Here is a 19,199-nt window from a genome sequence, read left to right on the forward strand (position 1 = left end):
TAATAGTTCCAATACTACTTACTGAGAAACTAAAGGGGTGGTGATTGACCGTTTCATCAGCACTGGAAGTGATAAGAGCTCACTTAGTTGTACAGCTGTTTCATCTGTTGCAGATTGTTTTGAGGGATCCACAGGGAAAGTGTAGGATCTGGGGATCATGTGATGTAAGAGATGGGAAACTGGAAGCTCGGCTGCATTACAGATAAAACAAAAATTTGTAAGGCGAAACATTATTATTTTTAAAGACTATCGAAATGTAAAATACAATAAATCGAACAATCAATATATAACGATCTGTAGTTTGCACTCACCAACTACTTAGTATAAAGATAACAACCATAAAGCAATGAAGTATTTATAAAATGCTGTTCAAAAAGTTGAAAACTGAATGGAATCTCAAATGCCAAAGGGTAGAAAGATTTACAGTAAATTAAATTATTAATCCGGGGGGGATACACATAAACATAATTTAGCACATGCTTTAACCACCAATAAAAAATATTGCCTTAGTATATAATATATGCATATCTTTGCCTAGGAATTCTGGATAACAATTTCTAGTGCCTGAATTATGAAACTCAAGTGACCCATGAAGGTACAAGAATGGAAATTTGCCATTTCTACACAACAGAAGTATTTTTATTTAGAGTTCAAAATTACTGAGAAAAACGATTTCCCAAAGTTTTACAGTAAAGGTGACAATATATGATCTTCAACATGTTATTAAATATATTAGTTTGAGGTAGATATAATAACAGTCAGACAGAGATACTCCAAATCAAATTTTCAAGGATTGTCCCTTTTCTCTTCTGGATCATTCCCAGAAGTTAAAATGTTCCAGACAAAATTTGGGGTGGACTATGTTTGGAACATTATATGGAGCTTCCAGAGTGGATAATTAACTTCCAGGAAAACATCCAGAATAGGTACATTTCTCATAACATTCAGCTCTGCACAGCCACTGTCAGAGATTAAGAGAGTTGTACATTTTTGCAGGCCCTAAAATACTTACAGGTCATGCACCCAAGTTTTATGTACTATAGTAGCCGTGCAATGAAAAAAAGAAACATATTAAATCTTGATTTATTACTGAGCCTCTCTTTTCTCGCGGCCTTTAGAATTAGCATAAAAAAAAATATTTTAAGTTATAAAAACTCACCATCCCTAGGCTAAACAAAGTTAGTGGTCAACTTATGTAGAATATCTACAGCAAATGTGACCAACCCACAGGCAGCATGCAGTCCTGAACAGCTAGTTATGCGGCCCCATAAGATTGCAAACTTTCAATACAATTATGTGATATATATATTTTTAGTGATACTATATTATATATTTTATATGTGGCCCAAGACAAATTCACTCTTCAATCAATGCAGATCAGGCAAACCAAAATGTTTGGATACCCATGATCTAAAGATTGTTGTGGTCCGCCGGTGGCCTGCAGGGCTGGTAGCAGAGTCGGACAGTGAGGAGGCTGGGGAAGAACATGGGCCAGTCCTAGAGTCTGGGGAAGGCTCGGGGAAGGACTCTGCATCAGAGGCAGAGATGGGGTCAGGGCCATCTCAGAGTTATGTGCTGATGTCAGCCTCTAGAGTCTGACATCAGTGAGGCAGAGGAACAGGGGGAGCCTGTTCCCAGTGCGCACATGCAGGGCTGCCAGAAGGCAAGAACAGTTAAGACAAAAGGGGCGACTCGGGAGTAAGGCTTGGAGATGATTGGCCCCTCCCATAAGACATAAAGGTGGAGCAAAGGGACATGAGCCTTTTTAGGAAGCAACTTTGTTCATTCTGGTTGGTTTAAAATCTGAAGCTCCATTTTGACTTTGTGCTCCGTTTGGCCTTGCAAAGCGAATTGGCAATTAGGTATTTGGTAGCGTTTCAAGGAAGATAAAGGTGGGTGCTTATCAGCCTTATCCCGAAAGACTGTGGCAGACTTCTGTCGGACTATTCACAAACTGCTTGGGACTCATTACAGGCTGTGAATGAACATAATTCACAGTCACTGAAATAAAAAGAGGGTTTTGGGGACTAAGCGTGTGATTGTTACTGTCTCAGGAAGCCTTGGTCAGAACAAAGATCATAAACTCCTCACTCTTGAGCTACTGAGTTATAGGTTAGCAACACTCATAATTATCGTCTTTGAAAGGCTGCATCCTATCAAGCAATTACATTGTCTTAATGCATCTCACTTTGAGACTACTCACACATAAATTCATATTGATCCTGATATTTTTCCAGGCAATATTGATTAGATAAGGCTTGCAGGTAATCATCTTCTTTCTTCCACATAGCAACACTGGTGCTTCCTCCTTCCTGGTTTTCAGACACAATAACCTCAGAGACAGAAATTTGCTGAGTCACAACACACAATGAGGTTGATTTTTCAGGTTCTTCTACCTGATGAAAAAGAAATGTTGGTATTGTAATGTCCCTTCAATTGGTATATTTATGGAGTCTCATTCATTTTTCTAAATTCTAAAATATTCAAATCGACATAAAAATATAATGGAATAAAAACAGAAATTTCTCCAGTTTCCCTGGTGCAAAAAAGTTAGTTTGTTCCCATATAAACCAACAATTAATTTCAATTACATATTCGCATTAATATCATCACATGGTCTCTGAATCATTCCTTAAAATTGCTAACTCCCTAGCTAGTTAGTTGCAGAAGAAGAAAATCCCATTTTAATGTTAAAAGAGATAGTGGACGATAATAATATAAACCTCTGTTTCTTTCTGTTGGTCAACTGCTCCTTATGGAGACAGCAGACTCAACAGCTACACACTCATGCTGGCATTGCTAAGCAAAATCAGCTCAGTGAAGCAAAGCATGCTAAGCAGCAATAGCCAAAGCAGCTGGGCCTCTGTGGCTCAGACTGCTAATGCAGTCTGTTATTAACAGCAGCTGCCTGCAATTACTGCAAGTTCAAGTCCCACCAGGCCCAAGGTTGACTCAGCCTTCCATCCTTTATAAGGTAGGTAAAATGAGGACCCAGATTGTTGGGGGCAATAAGTTGACTTTGTATATAAATATACAAATAGAATGAAGACTATTGCTAACATAGTGTAAGCCGCCCTGAGTCTTCAGAGAAGGGCGGGATATAAATGCAAATAATAATAAAAAAAGTATCAGAATACTCCTACTCTATAATTTTTTCCTTGCTGGCTTAGCCTTAAAAGCCTCTGCCAAGCTCTGATTGGAAAGTCAACAGTCCTTTGCATTTTGAAACGGTACAAAAAGATGTGATTCATATAGTGATTCTTCTCACCGGGAAAGGCTGAAGATCTTCAGTATCATCTCGGATGACCACTATATGAAAAAAGAAATATTATGCGGGGGAACAGAAAAAACACATAAAATTCATATACATAAATTGAATGTCCTTTTTGTATTCAGTTTTTATATTTCATATAAATATTTTATATTTTAGCCATACTGTATATAACTACCTCCCCCAATAATCAAAGAGAAGAAACATCAGGATAATATATTTTTGGAGTCATATCTCTTAGTTCAGTTTTAGCATAGTTCTTAATAATATTGTAATTTTGGATTTTAATATTTTAACATTTTTAAAGTTGTTCTGTAACCTGGAACCTCTTGTTTTTGTTGCATAAACAGCTTTCAGTGATTAAATGCCATTCATTTTCCATTTATTTTTATATAAGGAGGGATTCTTAAGTTTTGTTTAAGTATTAATTCAGACCAGTTTAATTATTTTAATGCACCTGACAAATTTTTAATTTTGCTACATAACTTCCCCAAACATGACCTCCTGACTGCTCCCTTCAATTACGAAAAGAATTGGGGATTATAGCCCACCATATTAAAGAGCAACAAGTGGAATAAGGGTTGTGCTTAGGAAAGCCAGATGATTTCCACTCAGCTATTTCACCGCTCTGAATTCAACAGATTTCTTTAGTAGCTATATCATTAGATATTGGTATATGTCACTCACCCTGTTCTTCTTCCCCAAAGCTTTTTTCTTGCGTTTTATCCAAGTTAGCCAACTCAAGGTCAGGTGGTCTTGTTTTTTGTTCTTCTCCTTTCCCATCAGAACATCCCCCATTGTATAGAAATGTCTGTACTGTACAACTTGATGCAGGACCAAAACCTGCTTTAAGATGAGGTATTGGATCACTGTCAGTTGAAGGAGTCCATTCCCCCAGTTGAATACTGGACTGGGATGCATGACCAAAGGCGCTCCATCGAGGCTTTGAACTCTCCGAATCCGAAACCAGCTCTCCAACTTTAAAATGTGACTCAGAGGCATGGCCATGGACATTCCACCGAGGTCGAGAAGATAGACTTTCGGAAACATTTTCCCCAGTACAGATATTGGTATCCAAGATGTCCCCCTGAGTGTTCCATCGAGCTCTTGTGGCTTCTACCTTTGGCACATATTCACCAATCTCTATATTAGCATCTGAAGCATGACCATGAATGTTCCACCTGGGTCTTGAGAGCTCTACCTCAGAGGCATATTCTCCAACAGGAATATGAGCTATGGAAACATGCCCATGGATGTTCCAGCGAGGCCGGCGAGGCCCTTCTCCAGAAGTATATTCTCCAACCTTGATGTGTGCATCTGAGGAATGCCCATGGGGATTTGAATGTGGTTGGGAGAGTTCAGTATGAGGAACGTAGCCTCCTATTTTAATACTCGCATCAGATATGTGGCCATGAATGTTCCACCGAGGTCTCCTGCTTTCAACATCGAACACATTTTCGCCAACCTGAATGTGGCTTTGTGAAACCAAAGGGCTGAGAACAGTGTTAAAATCATATTCATTATCCAGAGAAGCATGGAAGACTGCTTCTCCTTCTGTAGCCTCTTTTGGCAGAGAATCACTTTCCTTTCTTTGATCACTTAAGGAAAGATCTGAATTGATACTTTCCAAAGCTTCATCCAACAGGTTTGCCTGTTGCGTCGTTTGGAGTATTTCTTCTTGGGGTTTTGGCAAAAAATCTTCAAAATTCAGACCAAGCTCAGACATACCCTTTGAAAGTGTTGCCATCTGATCACTAGACACTGTTTGAGAAGCAACTTCTGCTTCTTCCGATTCAGAGCAGTCCGTAGGCTGCACATTTAGGGGCTGTGTTAATTCCAATGACTGATCATTTGAAATGTAATTTGTCAGTTCAGATTTTGTATCTCTCCCCATGTTCATAACCTTTTGATGGTCAGACTCTAAAGAAGTTACCTTAAATGCAAAAATTGAAAATAATTACAATATATATGTAATTCAATTACATAGCTGACTTATATTCAATTCTTTTCTTTCATTTGAAGTTTCTGAAATTACTTACATACGATTTTAATTTACAGTTGTACCAGCTCATCTTATTGTCTTCACTAAATTTCTCAAAGGGTTCAACAGTATTTCATATACCATGGAAATCATCTGGGTTACCACAAACATATAAGCACTAATCAAAGGGCATATTCATCTTTAAACCAACAGCCAATTTAATGGTAGGCTACATGTATGAAGAAAATGGACTGCAACTTAAAACAAAAATCAGGATGGCTACTTCAAATCTGAATAGAATAAACATGGCTAAAAGGAGAAATGGTCTGAAGTAAGATAGTTCCTTATATTTATTTTAAAACTGCATCAGTTTTGATTGGCCAACATGCTAAAAAAAAATATAAAAAATGACTTTCCTGAATTCCAGGAAATGATGTAGATATACATACTATACTATTACACACTATTTGCTCATTAGAGATGGAGCAAAGCATTGAAAGGGGTACATTGCAATATGTACCAATATAATAAAGTACACCCTGAAAGCATTATGCTTTCTGTACCAAACTAATATTAACTTTTGTTAATATTGAAACTTTATCCCGTTTTTACACTCTTGAACAGGAAAAGTTATGGCTTTTTAATAACACAGAGTTAAATGATACTTTTTGTAGTTGTAAAAATGGCTATTGTCAAGTATCAGTCTATGATAAAATGTCTCTTTTTACTAGACATTTTACTAGCTTTTAAACTCTGGCCCCAAGCTATATATGTAAGAAGAAGTACAAACCTGAAGATCAGCATCTCTCCCTTGGCCTGCAGCCAGCATAACCTGTTGACTTTGGTCTTCTGGAATTATATTTACTTTTTTCCTGTACTTTCCACCAGGAAGTTTTTCAAGCATGTCCTAAATATAAAATAGAAATATTAATGTTTGTAATAAGTAGGTTCAATGTGATTTTAAAAAAAGAAAGAAAAGTATCAGTACCTCAATATGTTGTTGATCTTTTAACAGAAAATTGAGACGGGCTGCTTCCAGTTTATGCCTCTGTATTCTCCATAAAGCTTTTTTTTCTCTACGAGCTGCATCTTCAGACAGCTTAGTATAATGGTCAATTAACTCTTGTCTAAATGGAAAGGAAAAAAAAATACCATTGGTATCTTAGATCAAAGATACTATTAAAGCAGAGCAAAACTAGCAAAGTTGATTAATACAAATTGCATTACTTCCAAAATAAATTCAGCCCTAACGGTCCAAATTAATGAGCAAGATAGACATTCATGGAATTCAATTTAATGAAGTTACCTGTAATGTAATTATAGTGTTCAAAGCTTACAAAATAATTACCAAAAAAATCTACGCTAACTGCCATGTGTTGCTGTGTCAGATGGCAAGATTAATATTGCTCTATCACAGTTCTGTACTGTAAGTAAAAATACACTTCAGTTGGTACTTCTGTCAGCGTGTGTTCTTTTAATAGTTTACTCTGATGAGTGGTGCATGATCCATTAGATTGGCTGAATTCATCACTACGTTTGACAACTCGACAGACAAAAATATGGCACACTAGGACCATGCAATGCTTCAGATGTGATTTAGACGAGGTGTTTCAGAACAGTTTGGAACAGGAATGCAGCTTCTCTCTACCAGCTCATGAAAGCAACTGCTTCTGTTTTCATTTAATGAGCTGCAGAGAGGTGCTGCATTTGTATTTCAGCGTATTTCAAACCATCTCTTTTTAAGTTATGCATTCATGATTTAGAGATTTTCAGTATTAGCATAAAAAATAAACATTCTTGTCAATGCTTACGGGACCGTCTGCTGCCACCGATTGCCTCTCACTGACCCGTGCGCTCTCACAGGGAAGGACTCCTCAGGGTGCCGTCGGCCAGGCACTGCCGACTGGCGACACCCAGGGGAAGGGCCTTTTCTGTGGGGGCTCCCACCCTCTGGAACGAACTTCCCCCAGGACTTCGCAACTTCCTGACCTTCGAACCTTTCGCCGCGAGCTTAAGACACATCTGTTTATTTGCGCAGGAGTGGACTAGAATTTTAAATTTTGAATTTGGTTTTAATTGGGGTTTTTATTACTTTTATTGCTATTTTAAATATTCAGCCTTATTTAATAAGTTTTTTAATTGATGTTTTATTCTGTATTTATATGTATGTTTTTTATCAGGCTGTAAACCGCCCTGAGTCCCTCGGGAGATAGGGCGGTATAAAAATGCGAATAAATAAATAAATAAATAAATAAAATGCTAAATTAAATCTGCTCTTGATCACTAAAAAATCTGAACATGAAATACTGTGATTTCCTTACCTTGCCCTTTTCTCTAAATCTTCTTCTAAAGCTTTCAGTCTCTTCTCCCTCTCTCTGAGTTCCCGAGCATAACTAAAATCATCATCAATTTCTTCCTGTTTCAGAGTACGTCGACGCTATCAAAATATTCAGAAAGATTTTCAGAATAATTTTCCAAGACTGTATACTGAGCTGTATATTTTTTCAGGCAAATTATATATATATTGCTCCCAGAAGCACGAAGCTGAAGCCTGAAGATGACGAATGAGACTTCGTCGAAACGTCACCAAGGCACTTCCAATTTTACACGGGAGAAAACCCAAACAACACACACACACACACATACACACAGCTGCTAGTGAAAATGTACATTTCAGATGAATAAAAACATACCTCTTGATCTTTTACAAATTGTTCTTTCAACTTCTGAAATTGTTCACGTTTTTTTACATCCAGTGCCATTTTTTCTGATATCTGTTGATCTAAAAATAAAATGCATATTTTTATAAGAAAAAAACATAGAAGAAATTCAACTAGACTGCAAAGACAAGTATAAATTACCAGTAATGGCTTTGAGAGCTTTGCTAGCTGTTTCTCGAGCATGAGCATTTAACTCCTGTTTCTCAATTTCCATGCGCAAAACCTAGGAGAAAATCCATATGATTTACTGTAATTTCCAAATGTTATATCGTAAAAGGAGACATACATTAAATAAATTAGTAAATTTGAAATTCAAAATGTTATCACTCAGAAACCAAAATCTTGTCTAGATTTTGCCTAGATCCTGGACAATATAATGGAATAATTTCCAGTGTGAAATTATTCTGTTAAATATATTTACCTTTTCTTCCTTGCTGATGGTACTATAGCGAGCAATTCTTTCCATTCGACCTACATAGACTGCACAATCTTTTTCAATCTCTTTTAACTCATCAAGGGAGAAAGTTACAGAAATCCGAGGAACAGGAATATCAGACCAGCATATGTAGTGCTGCAAAAATTGAAAGATTAAAACCAACTTTGTTTTTAAATTATACACCTTTAACTTTTCATTAGCTACCTACGTTGTTTAAAGGCCACAATCCTATACTTTCTGAATCTGATGGGCTTTATTCCTCCTGTGTTTCTACTATGAAGAAGATAAAAAAATAATCTAAAGCAAGCAATATAGAAGATATTCTGACCGCTCGTTAAAAAAAATAGTTTTTAGGAACCTGCAAATAAAATGAACTCTAGAATTTCATGGAAATCATGACATAAAAGGAGACAGGACGTGAAACCCCTAAAACACAGAGCAGGGATCTCAAAACTTTGCAACTTTAGATTTGTCAACTTCAGGTTGAAGTCCACAAGTCTTAAAGTTGCCTAGCTTGGACTATGCAACTGCACCTTGTAAGAAAACAAAAACAACAGCCATGCAAGCTAGCAATTCCTTACTATAAGAGCCTGAAGCAGTAAAGATAAAGGATAGAACAGAACAATTTACAAGACTTATCAAATCCAATACCAATTATAACCTCCTTCTGATACATTTGGGAATAAATAATACTGTAAAAAAACAGCCAGGACCTCCACCTATGTTGAACATGATTGGTCACACAAACAAAAGTGGTATAAATAAATAAATTGGGGTGAATGGGAGAAATCTGCTTTCTAGGACCGCAATCTGAATTATCTAGATGATGGATTGTTGGCACCTAACAAGGATTGGTAAAAAAAAATATTTGGACAAAGTGTGGCAAAGTTCAAAAGGCTTGAAACCAAATCCTCTGCAAAGTGGAAATAAAAATGCTGAAGGACCACAGAAAGAGATTTGTGTAATGCAAAAATTGTGCTTCTTAAGCCACTCAAAGAAAACTGAGAAACAACATTAGTTCATCACGTTCATGCCCTTCAATGTTAGTACTAATGTTTGGAGTATGGAAATAAACATGACCTTGAGTTCTCAATACAGAATATGGAAGGTACAACAGAGGCTGAGTGAAATGACTATGTCTGCAACACAGCAAGCGAATTATACTATTTATTCAAAAGGTAACAGAAGCAATACTCCACTGTAAAAACATATGGACTACAAATCTTGATCAAGGCAAAACAATAGATGCAATCTACATAGACTTCTGCAAAGCTTTTGACTCAGTAGTACACGATAAACTTCTCCTAAAACTAAAATCCTATGGCATCTCAGGACCCCTTCACAAATGGATATCTGCTTTTCTGTCTAACAGACAACAAGTGGTCAAAATTGGCAATGCTTTATCAAATCCTGTTCCTGTCAAGAGTGGCGTCCCTCAAGGCAGCGTCCTTGGACCAACACTCTTCATACTATTCATTAATGATCTTTGTGACCATATCTCAAGTAATTGTGTTCTCTTTGCTGACGATGTCAAACTATTTAACACCACAGACAATACATCTATCATTCAAAAAGACCTTGATCATCTAACCGCTTGGTCTAAAACTTGGCAACTCCAAATCTCAACCAGCAAATGCTCAGTCTTACATATAGGAAAAAAGAACCCAAACACTAAGTACATACTAGATGGACATTACCTTAGAGATGACCCCATTCCTGTTAAAGACCTCGGAGTTTTCATGTCAAATGATCTAAGTGCCAAAGCCCACTGCAACTACATAGCAAAAAAAGCTCTAAGAGTTGTAAACCTAATCTTGTGTAGCTTCTTTTCCAAAAACACCACACTACTAACCAGAGCATATAAAACATTTGCTAGACCAATTCTAGAATACAGCTCGCCTGTTTGGAACCCTCACCACATCTCTGACATCAATACAATTGAACGTGTCCAGAAATATTTTACAAGAAGAGTTCTCCATTCCTCTGAAAACAACAAAATACCTTATCCTGCCAGACTTGAAATCCTAGGCTTAGAAAACTTGGAACTCCGTCGCCTACGACAAGACCTAAGTTTAACTCACATCTATTGTAATGTCCTTCCTGTTAAAGACTACTTCAGCTTCAATTGCAATAATACTAGAGCAACCAATAGATTTAAACTTAATGTCAACCGCTTTAATCTAGATTGCAGAAAATATGACTTCTGTAACAGAATCATCAGTGCTTGGAATACTTTACCTGACTCTGTGGTCTCTTCCCATAATCCTAAAATCTTCAACCAAAAACTGTCTACTATTGACCTCACCCCATTCCTAAGGGGACCATAAGGGGCGTGCATAAGCGCACAAACGTGCCTACCGTTCCTGTCCTATTGTTTTTCTTTTCTTCTTCCTATATACATATATGCTTATACCTCCTTATATTTACCCATATATGTGTTTATATATTATATAATCTTTTTGTATGATACCTACATATATTGTTATGACAAAATAAATAAATAAATAAATAAATAAATAAATAAATAAATAAATAAATAAATAAATAAATACATACAAAGCAGGGAAAAGGAATTGTAAATATTAACCCTGCTTAGAGACTACAGGAAGCAAGGAAAAGATGTGGATAGTACTGTACTTTCCAAAAGAAAGCATGTCTCTCAATAAGGGATAAAACTGTATTCATAGATATATATATATATTTTTGAAAGAGAAGGTGATTGTAATTACATCAGCATTGAGATAGGCTGCAAAGGCAGGTTTAGGTTGTATCAACAGAAGTCTAATTTTTAAATGACAGTAAATTATTGTTCTAGTTTATTTTGCTTTAGTCAGATGTACTTTCTGCCCTAGATCCAGTTCTGGGCACTACTTTAACAGAGTCTGAAAACTTGGAACAGATTCAGAAAACAGCTACAAGGATGATTAGCAGGTTCAAAAGTAAGCCCTAGGAAGAGAGACTAAGGGAGCTGGGCATGTTACCAGTGATAAAATATGAAGTGAGGAGGCATGACAGTATTTCTCAAATACTGGAAGGAAATTTTCATAGAAAATCAGAATGAAAAAAGAGGACAAGCTGTAGAATAAAAGATTAAAATTATAAGATTTCAAATAAATCTAAGGAGGGAAAAATCTTAGCAGAAAGAACAATCCAGCAATAAAATCAGTGAAAGTTGGTTGACTCCCCTTCGTTGAATTTGTTTGGGTGGAAGTTTGATTATCATCTGTTTGAAAGGGCTGTAACTTCCAATCCCACCCTGAGTAGGAGTTGGCATTATATGGACAAAATGACCCTATATTCACTCTAGAAATCTATCATTCTATCAAAAGCATTCCCTAAAATCTCTATCCTTTGAGTACAAAAGAAAGAAAACTAAAAAATCTCCTAATGATTGCTAGGTTCCAGCTAATATACTTTGGAAAAAAGAAGAAAAGTTTCTAATTCAGCAAGTCTCTTAGACAATTTCAGTATCGCAGAAAAATAATGCCTCTTGCCCATGGATTCAAAGAATGAATATCATATTTGATGGTAACAACTGCGGGTATACACAGCCTCTAAAATTATATCAATAGCCTTAGAGTTAGTGTTTCAAATATACTAAACAAAATAATAAATTAACTTCTCATACCTACCCTGGGACAACACAGCTTCAGTAAATTTATAGTTTTCCCACAAATATATACATCATTAGCAATATGTTTCAAGAATACAGGAACACAATCTTCTACTTCTTTAGAAATCAAAACATATCCATGGGTCCAGTAATGCTTGTCTAAGTATAAAGAAGTATGACATATCAAGAAGAGTTCCGAAATATATCATTTTGGCACGGTTTTAAAGCAATAAAATGCAGTGAGAACCCAAATATTATCCATTTGTTCTTCACAAGCAAGGCAACTTCCTTTGAATGGCATTTGTGTTGCAAATATTTTTCACTCATTAGGTTCCATTTCTCTCTCAATCCAACAAATCTTATAGAAATAACTGTTGTGTTGGAGAAAAATGAGTGGAGGGAGCCTTATTTGTGTTGCCCTGAGTTCCTGAACAAAACGTGGGATATAAATCTAACATTATGTCAAAGAAAGCTTACCTCTAAAGCCAAGATAATCTTCATTCACCTGAATCATGAATTCACCATACACATCTCTGAATACACCACTATACACCCAGTCGTGGATAAACCTAAAGCAGAAAACATTGGAAGTCCTTTTAAAAAATGATATTCTAGGATGGCTGTTGTATGTAAGATTAATATGATATCACATTGGATTACTAAAATGATTCCGTTATTGTAACTGGGAAAATCTGTGTGCTCTAAGAAATCCATTATATCATTTTGCCAGATCACTGTGACAATGCATGGCTCCTACCTTGTGTACGGTTCACAACTTGTTTTCAGTAGGGACAGAAGAACTGGGTAATGCTCACTGCTGCAGTTATTAAGAGTCTCTTGGTAGAGATATGAAAGAAGTTTAACTCCCTGAAATACATACAAGCCAGTTTGTGTACAAAGCATAAAACTTACATTTTTTTCAGTTCAGACTCATTTGCCTGCTCTATCCAAGAAATCAACAGGATAAAGCTACTGTTCACAGCTGCTTCCTTCCTCAAGTAAGCCTGTTTTAGTAGTTACATATTCAGGCTCTCAACAGGTGGGGAAGTACACAGTATTTTTTGCTCAGTTATATTATTTCAAATATTGATGAGTACAAATATTACAAGTTGAATAGTATAGAAATCCCTTCAAACCATTTAAAATGCATGGCCACTAAACATGTTGAGACCAATTATTTATTCCAATCAAGCCATAAATAAATAAATACATACACACACACACATATACATACATACATACATATATAAATATTGCTGTGACAGAAACAAACCCATGTACTCACAGTTGGAAAGGAAGTACTGGTGCCTCCACCAGCTCCCACAGCAGTCGTTCCTATGCCACAGAGTTCAGCCAAATACCTTAACAAAAAGACAAAGCAGTTACACTTGCACAATCACTTGCAGAGTATTAAAACTGTCTAAGGTACTGGGCAGACAAGATAAGCTCTGAGCTATACCCTGATATTTGAAGATGATGATTAGAACCTTGCATTCTTAATGGAGTTTTTATGGAGTTGTTAAGGCAAACAAATGATGAGAGATCTTGCCTTCTAGAATCTAAACCAGGCTTTGACTCGTGCCTTGCTTCAAGGACTGCTTTTCGCTTTTGCTTTGAGGACTGCTGTTTGTCTTGCCTTAGTCTTGTGGACTGCTTTGTTTTACCTTCAGAACTGTCTTTGTCGTGTACCTTGTCGTGCCCTGAGGATTGCCACTTGTTTTATGACTGGACTTTCCTGGTAATATATGGGCTGTTGTTTGGGGGACTGAGGGTGACTGCCTCCAGGGGTGGAGCCTTACTGGTCATTGGAGGGCCATTTGTTGAACACTTCTTGAGGACAAACTGGGTCATAACAACATCTTCTTAGTCATAAAAATTATATGTTTAATTCAGGAACTTATTTTAGCAGCTTATTTAGCAGCTACAACTAAATTACAGTAAGCTGTTAAAGCAGAGTTCCCCAACCTTTCTGGTTTTGTGAACCAGCGGGGGGAGGGCAGAGCGGATAGTTATACATGAGCAGCCGTTTGCGTGAATGAAGCATGCACACACGTGCTTGCCTGCTGCTTGTGCAAATGGGGATGTGCGCATGCCGCTTCCGCAGCCTGCTTCCAAATGTCTCCCAGCCCAGTAGTGGGTCACAGCCAGGTGGGGTTCAGGACCCCTGTGTTAAAATAAAGGCAGCACCTTTCACACCACTATTTCTGGGACACTGTTGAAAAGTGTTCAGTCTTCCATTTCTGTCCTATTACATTAATCCTAGAATGTTACCTTAACTGTCGTCCTAGTTTTCGGAAGAGAAAGCTGATTGTTAGAAGAGTTAAAGTTGGGGGTGTGGACAAAACACACGCTCGGTAGTACTGTAAGTATTTCCTCAGTCCACTTGTGAATGCCTAACAACAGTAAAAAGAAAGGGTTTTTTAAACTTAAAAATATTAAGTACACCGTATCTCATAGTTTACTAAACTGGAAAATGGCGATAGGATACATTGATTTTTTTCAGAGGATAAGGGTCTTTTCACACACTACAGCTTAAGACACCAATCTTTTGAAACATAAAACCATTGTTCAGTAGTAGCACACATTCTCTGCATGAACAAATGAATTTTTATATCATGTTAAGTTATGGCTTACTTAATCACAGTTGATAATTGAGACACAATTGAATTACTACCAATTCTTACAGTATAAACCATGAGGGCTACAATACACTGAGTCAAAACCAAATAATGGCAGCTAAAAAAACTTGGTTTAATTTATATCCACTTACAAATATATAGCAGTGGGCAATCAGAAAGATTTCTACCTAACATAGTCAACAATATATTCTGTACACTACATATACCTACAATTTTGTGGGATATGGACAACAGTATGTTGAATTCTAAGGCAAACTCTAGCCTTGGGGATCCCTGAATTTATACAATAGCATAAGCAGTATGGAATGGAACTGGGCTTTTGCATTCCTTGTGATATATCCACCAAAATGTGCCAAAATTGACTGGTTCTAGTCTTAGGTTACATTATAGAATTTTGGCACAAATATGAATCTGAATGTTGGTTGCTGAATAAATCAAGAACAGCATATCATAGAAGGCATTTGTGAGAATAAACAGAATGCAAAACAAATGGTACAATGCTAAGACAAAGACATGTGAATGCTCCCTTGGCTATTTTGTGTCTTTATGTGTAGATATACAGTGTAAGGAATATTTATTTCAGTTATTTGGTATTTTGGGCTAAGTTTAAGACAGGAATCTACATGTGTTTTTGTATGCAGAGACAATGCTACATTGTTAATGAGGTTAATAAGTTAATGAAGGCATGAGACACTGTTACCAGTACCTCCTATCCAAAAACTGCCTTAAATGTTACACCAAAGCTTGGCAAAGCCTTCCACTAGCCAAGTACTCTGCCTGATTATCAAGCAGGAAGCTAAGAATCCAGAACAACTCCTGAATAATGAACCTGTTTCTTCAGGGAAGTGCAAATCCAAGAAAAGCTAGCTTAGGCCTTGTTAGAGATCTAATGGTTTCTGTAGAGACAGCAGCACTATCCTCTGGGACACAATAGCAGCTTGCTTTGTCCCATCCAATGTATTATGATCTCAAGAGACTCTATAAAGAATCTCATAACCAGGTTGAATCCCAAGTGAAATGTAACAGTTAAGCTTATGCATGAATAAGGTTCTGCTTACTCTCAACACCTCATTCTCTCTGCACTTTGTGAAGAAGAGTTTTGTACAACCGGGATTTAATTGAACAGCATAAGAATAAAAGGCAATTTTTTCTTCCAAAACAGAGAACATACCAGACTTTACTAATGGATATTAGGTAAAGAGAAGACTATATTCAACCAAATTAATAATAAAAACTGCAAGTGAATTACCTGAAATACAAGCCCTTTTTTGTATGAGGAGTCTAGAACTGGTTGAACAGAAAAACGGCTCAGCCGTGTGTAATATGTTCCATATTCAGCCACTTCTGACAATAGACAGTTCATACTTTCAGGTGAAGTTCCAGAGACATAAATGCCTTGTTTCACTACAAATATCTGAACTGCCTATAAAGTTGGGAAAATAACAGGAAATTACTAAAATGCACAGCGTAGAAAGATTTACTAAACAAATGCAGGTCCTCATAAATCCAACTGTGAATATTTAAATGTACTATTTTTATATTAATTTTTAAAATAAAAAACTACTGAATACTGTTAATAATTTTAAGAAAATATTACCTCAATGCTAAATACTAATTTGACATTGTAAGAATATATAAGCTTCTAGTAAAATTAAATACAACACTTTAAGTAATTTAAATCTGTATTTTAATTCAATAGGAAGGTTTTACTATCTAGGGCAGGGGCCCGCAACCTGTTCGGAACTGGTGGATGCTGCATTTGTGAAAGTGATGTGCACACATATGAAACCATTCCCCTCACATCCAGTCTGTCAAGTCGGAAAGGTTGGAGACCGTTGAGCACTAGAACATTTATTTTCTATATGTTTCTGTGAAATGTCTTTATAATAAATAAATTATAGCCTGAACTTGATTATATAGGACAGGAATCCCCAATTCCTGAGCCATGGAGGGTTCCAGTCCATGGCCTGTTAGGAACCAGGCCACATAGCTGAAGGCAAGTGAGAGAAGTTTCATCTGTATTTGCAAGCTGCTCCCCAGTGCAAGCATCACTGTCTCAGCTCCACCTCAGATCATCAGACATTAGATTCTCATAGGAGTGAGAACCCTACTGCAAGCTGCGCATTTGAGGGATCTAGGTTGCACACTCCTCCTCTCCCGGATCCATGAATCAATTGTCTTACACAAAACTGGTCCTTGGTGTCACAAAGGTTGGGACCACTGACCTAGGGTATTGATAATTAATCAGTAAATATATGGTAAATATTCTTTTGTAGCAACAAAAAGTTAAATTTTACTGAATACACAGTTCATGTCTTAAAGTTAAATCAAACTTATGGCCATTAATATTTGATAATATATTTTTAAATCATTCAAAAAAAATCTGGACAGTTTATGAAATTACTTGTAATAGTTAAAAGGTAGAGCAATTTAAAACATTAGTAAGTAGCAACAAATTAATTTAATAATGTGGGCATTTAAAATCGGCAACTAATGTATTCTTTTCCACAGTATAAAACTGGGTACTTACATAATTCACTTCTTTTACTTAGTGGTTTTTTTTAATAATCATGTCTTCCAAGAATATGCAAAACGTAGGAGCAGTCCAATGTCCATTTCCATTTATGGAAACATCTCGCTTGAGAAGAACCATTCTCCTTTCGCTAAACCTCCTCACCAACAGCAATCAAAATTTATTTCCGGATAGAGGACTCTTTTGAATCACCTTAGAAATATTTTGGAGGGAGGGAGGACAAGTATTGCAAAAGAGAGGGGGAAAATAAGGTCCATTTTGTGAACTAGTCTCTCTGCTCACAATATGGTGCTGTTCCTAAATCAGTGGCATTAAACCAAATCCAACCTTTCCAGCTTTGTGGACTGGGGGGGTTGGGGGGGAAGAGAGCATGGTTCCAAGCAAGCGGTAGGGAATAGCACACACAGTCATCTACTGCTCACGCAAATGGGGATGCCCACCCGTTCACTCGCCCGCTTCCACAGCCCAGTTCAAAATGGCACACAGCCCAGTAGTGGGCCATGGGTTGGGGACCCTTGCTGTTCAGTCCCCTCCTGGCCTCAGCCACGCAAGCTGGCTAAACGAGCCAGTAATTGAGTTCACGGCTGCTATCATTCCTGGCAGGGAATCTGCAGCTGCTTGCCAAAGTCTCCCTTTTATCTTGGGGCTGCCAGCAACCAGGAAGCCAGCAGTCCAGGCCGAATGTTCAACTCACTTCTCCGAGTCAAAGAGTTCAGCTCAATTTTTGCTTGCCACGGAGCAGCAGAGCAGCCAGGACTGCTTTTATACTCTGTGGGGTGTGGCTCCGTGACTCAGCACTTCCTAGGCCTGCCCACCCCTGCTTCTGTTGTTCCCGCCTCTCCTGCCTACGAAACCTAGGGTCCAGCCAGGCCTGATTGCCATCAGCCGGGTCTGGAGGCGTGACCTGGGGGGGGAAGAGTCAGGGGACGGAGGCCTCGTTATCTCCTCCACCTGGCCTGCCTCTGGCTCCTGGAGCTGAGCCAGGGAAGCCAGTGCTCCAGAGTTAAGTCCTGATGGCCCTTCCCCCTCACTTTCCAAATCACTTTCTGGCAGGGGGCCCAGCTCGGGGGGCGCAGACACAACACTTGCATTAAACAATACCATTGATAGATTTTTCAAAATTGAGAAATGTATACTTTTTTTAGGCAACTTTGTCCAGTATAATATAATGCAAAAATGCATACAAAGATTTTTCTATTAAAAATAAAGCTATTATATACCCTACTGAAATATTATACCTGATTAAATGAGAAAGAAGTGGATACAACTCCAATAAGAACATTTAACACATCTTTAACAATTTCTGGTTCTTTTACTAATACACGCTGTAGTAACTGAAATTTAGTATTGCTGAAAAGTTGCAGTTCTTGTTCTCGAAGTCTGCAAAATTTGTCAAAGGCTTCTCTTCCAGCTTCTGAAAGATATGGTTCCTCTTTTTTCCCAGGTGGACTGTCAGGAAAAATCACAAAAATGTTAAAACTAGAAGTCTGAATTACCTTTGAAACTGAGACCCAGTTTGTCTCAAGAAAACTATTATTGACAAAATCATGTATATGTATATACATAATACATAACATATACGGTTTTCCTTTTCTGTTTGACCTTCAGTATAGCTAAGCTATGAATCATGCATAAGTATCCACCATGTTATAAAGAGATGTAGATTACAAGCTGTTTCCAACTTACTAGCATCTAAGCATTATGGCCCACAATTCTTTTTGAGAAGACCTTTTTATTAAATATTATTTAATACCTGTGGCATTAAATATAGTCTAACAAAAAAGAACAAATAAATTAATTTTAATTTCTTTGGCAAATTATCTTACTTTATTTTTTTTTTTTTTTTTTTATTGAAAGAGTTTTAAAAAAAACAAAAACATTTTCCCCCTTTTTTCCCCCTCCCTCCCAAAAAAAAACAAAAACAAAACATCCCCCTCCCTCCCCCACCCCCGGCTTCCCGGGTCAATCACAAGGTAAAGTCCAATCCAAATAACCACCACCCAAGC

The 19,199-nt window shown here is 37.3% G+C and overlaps 1 protein-coding gene across 4 annotated transcripts in view; it reads right to left on the minus strand.

Annotated features, from left to right (window-relative positions):
- TUBGCP6 (tubulin gamma complex component 6) overlaps positions 1 to 19,199 on the minus strand; it is a 34,131-nt gene that overhangs the window by 4,823 nt on the left and 10,109 nt on the right. For all 4 annotated transcript variants that reach the window (XM_058190168.1, XM_058190169.1, XM_058190170.1 and 1 more), the window contains exons 4-20: positions 18,432 to 18,642; positions 15,910 to 16,083; positions 14,293 to 14,414; positions 13,307 to 13,382; positions 12,779 to 12,888; positions 12,499 to 12,590; positions 12,041 to 12,180; positions 8,394 to 8,543; positions 8,114 to 8,195; positions 7,946 to 8,034; positions 7,574 to 7,689; positions 6,241 to 6,379; positions 6,043 to 6,159; positions 3,959 to 5,204; positions 3,269 to 3,309; positions 2,204 to 2,396; positions 23 to 191 (exon numbers count right to left, since the gene is read on the minus strand). In XM_058190168.1, coding sequence (XP_058046151.1) covers positions 23 to 191; positions 2,204 to 2,396; positions 3,269 to 3,309; positions 3,959 to 5,204; positions 6,043 to 6,159; positions 6,241 to 6,379; positions 7,574 to 7,689; positions 7,946 to 8,034; positions 8,114 to 8,195; positions 8,394 to 8,543; positions 12,041 to 12,180; positions 12,499 to 12,590; positions 12,779 to 12,888; positions 13,307 to 13,382; positions 14,293 to 14,414; positions 15,910 to 16,083; positions 18,432 to 18,642 — 3,267 coding nt within the window. The remainder of the gene's footprint in view (positions 1 to 22; positions 192 to 2,203; positions 2,397 to 3,268; positions 3,310 to 3,958; positions 5,205 to 6,042; positions 6,160 to 6,240; positions 6,380 to 7,573; positions 7,690 to 7,945; positions 8,035 to 8,113; positions 8,196 to 8,393; positions 8,544 to 12,040; positions 12,181 to 12,498; positions 12,591 to 12,778; positions 12,889 to 13,306; positions 13,383 to 14,292; positions 14,415 to 15,909; positions 16,084 to 18,431; positions 18,643 to 19,199) is intronic.

The sequence above is a fragment of the Ahaetulla prasina genome, chromosome 7 (genome assembly GCF_028640845.1).
Source record: "Ahaetulla prasina isolate Xishuangbanna chromosome 7, ASM2864084v1, whole genome shotgun sequence".
NCBI classification, from domain to species: Eukaryota; Metazoa; Chordata; class Lepidosauria; order Squamata; family Colubridae; genus Ahaetulla; species Ahaetulla prasina.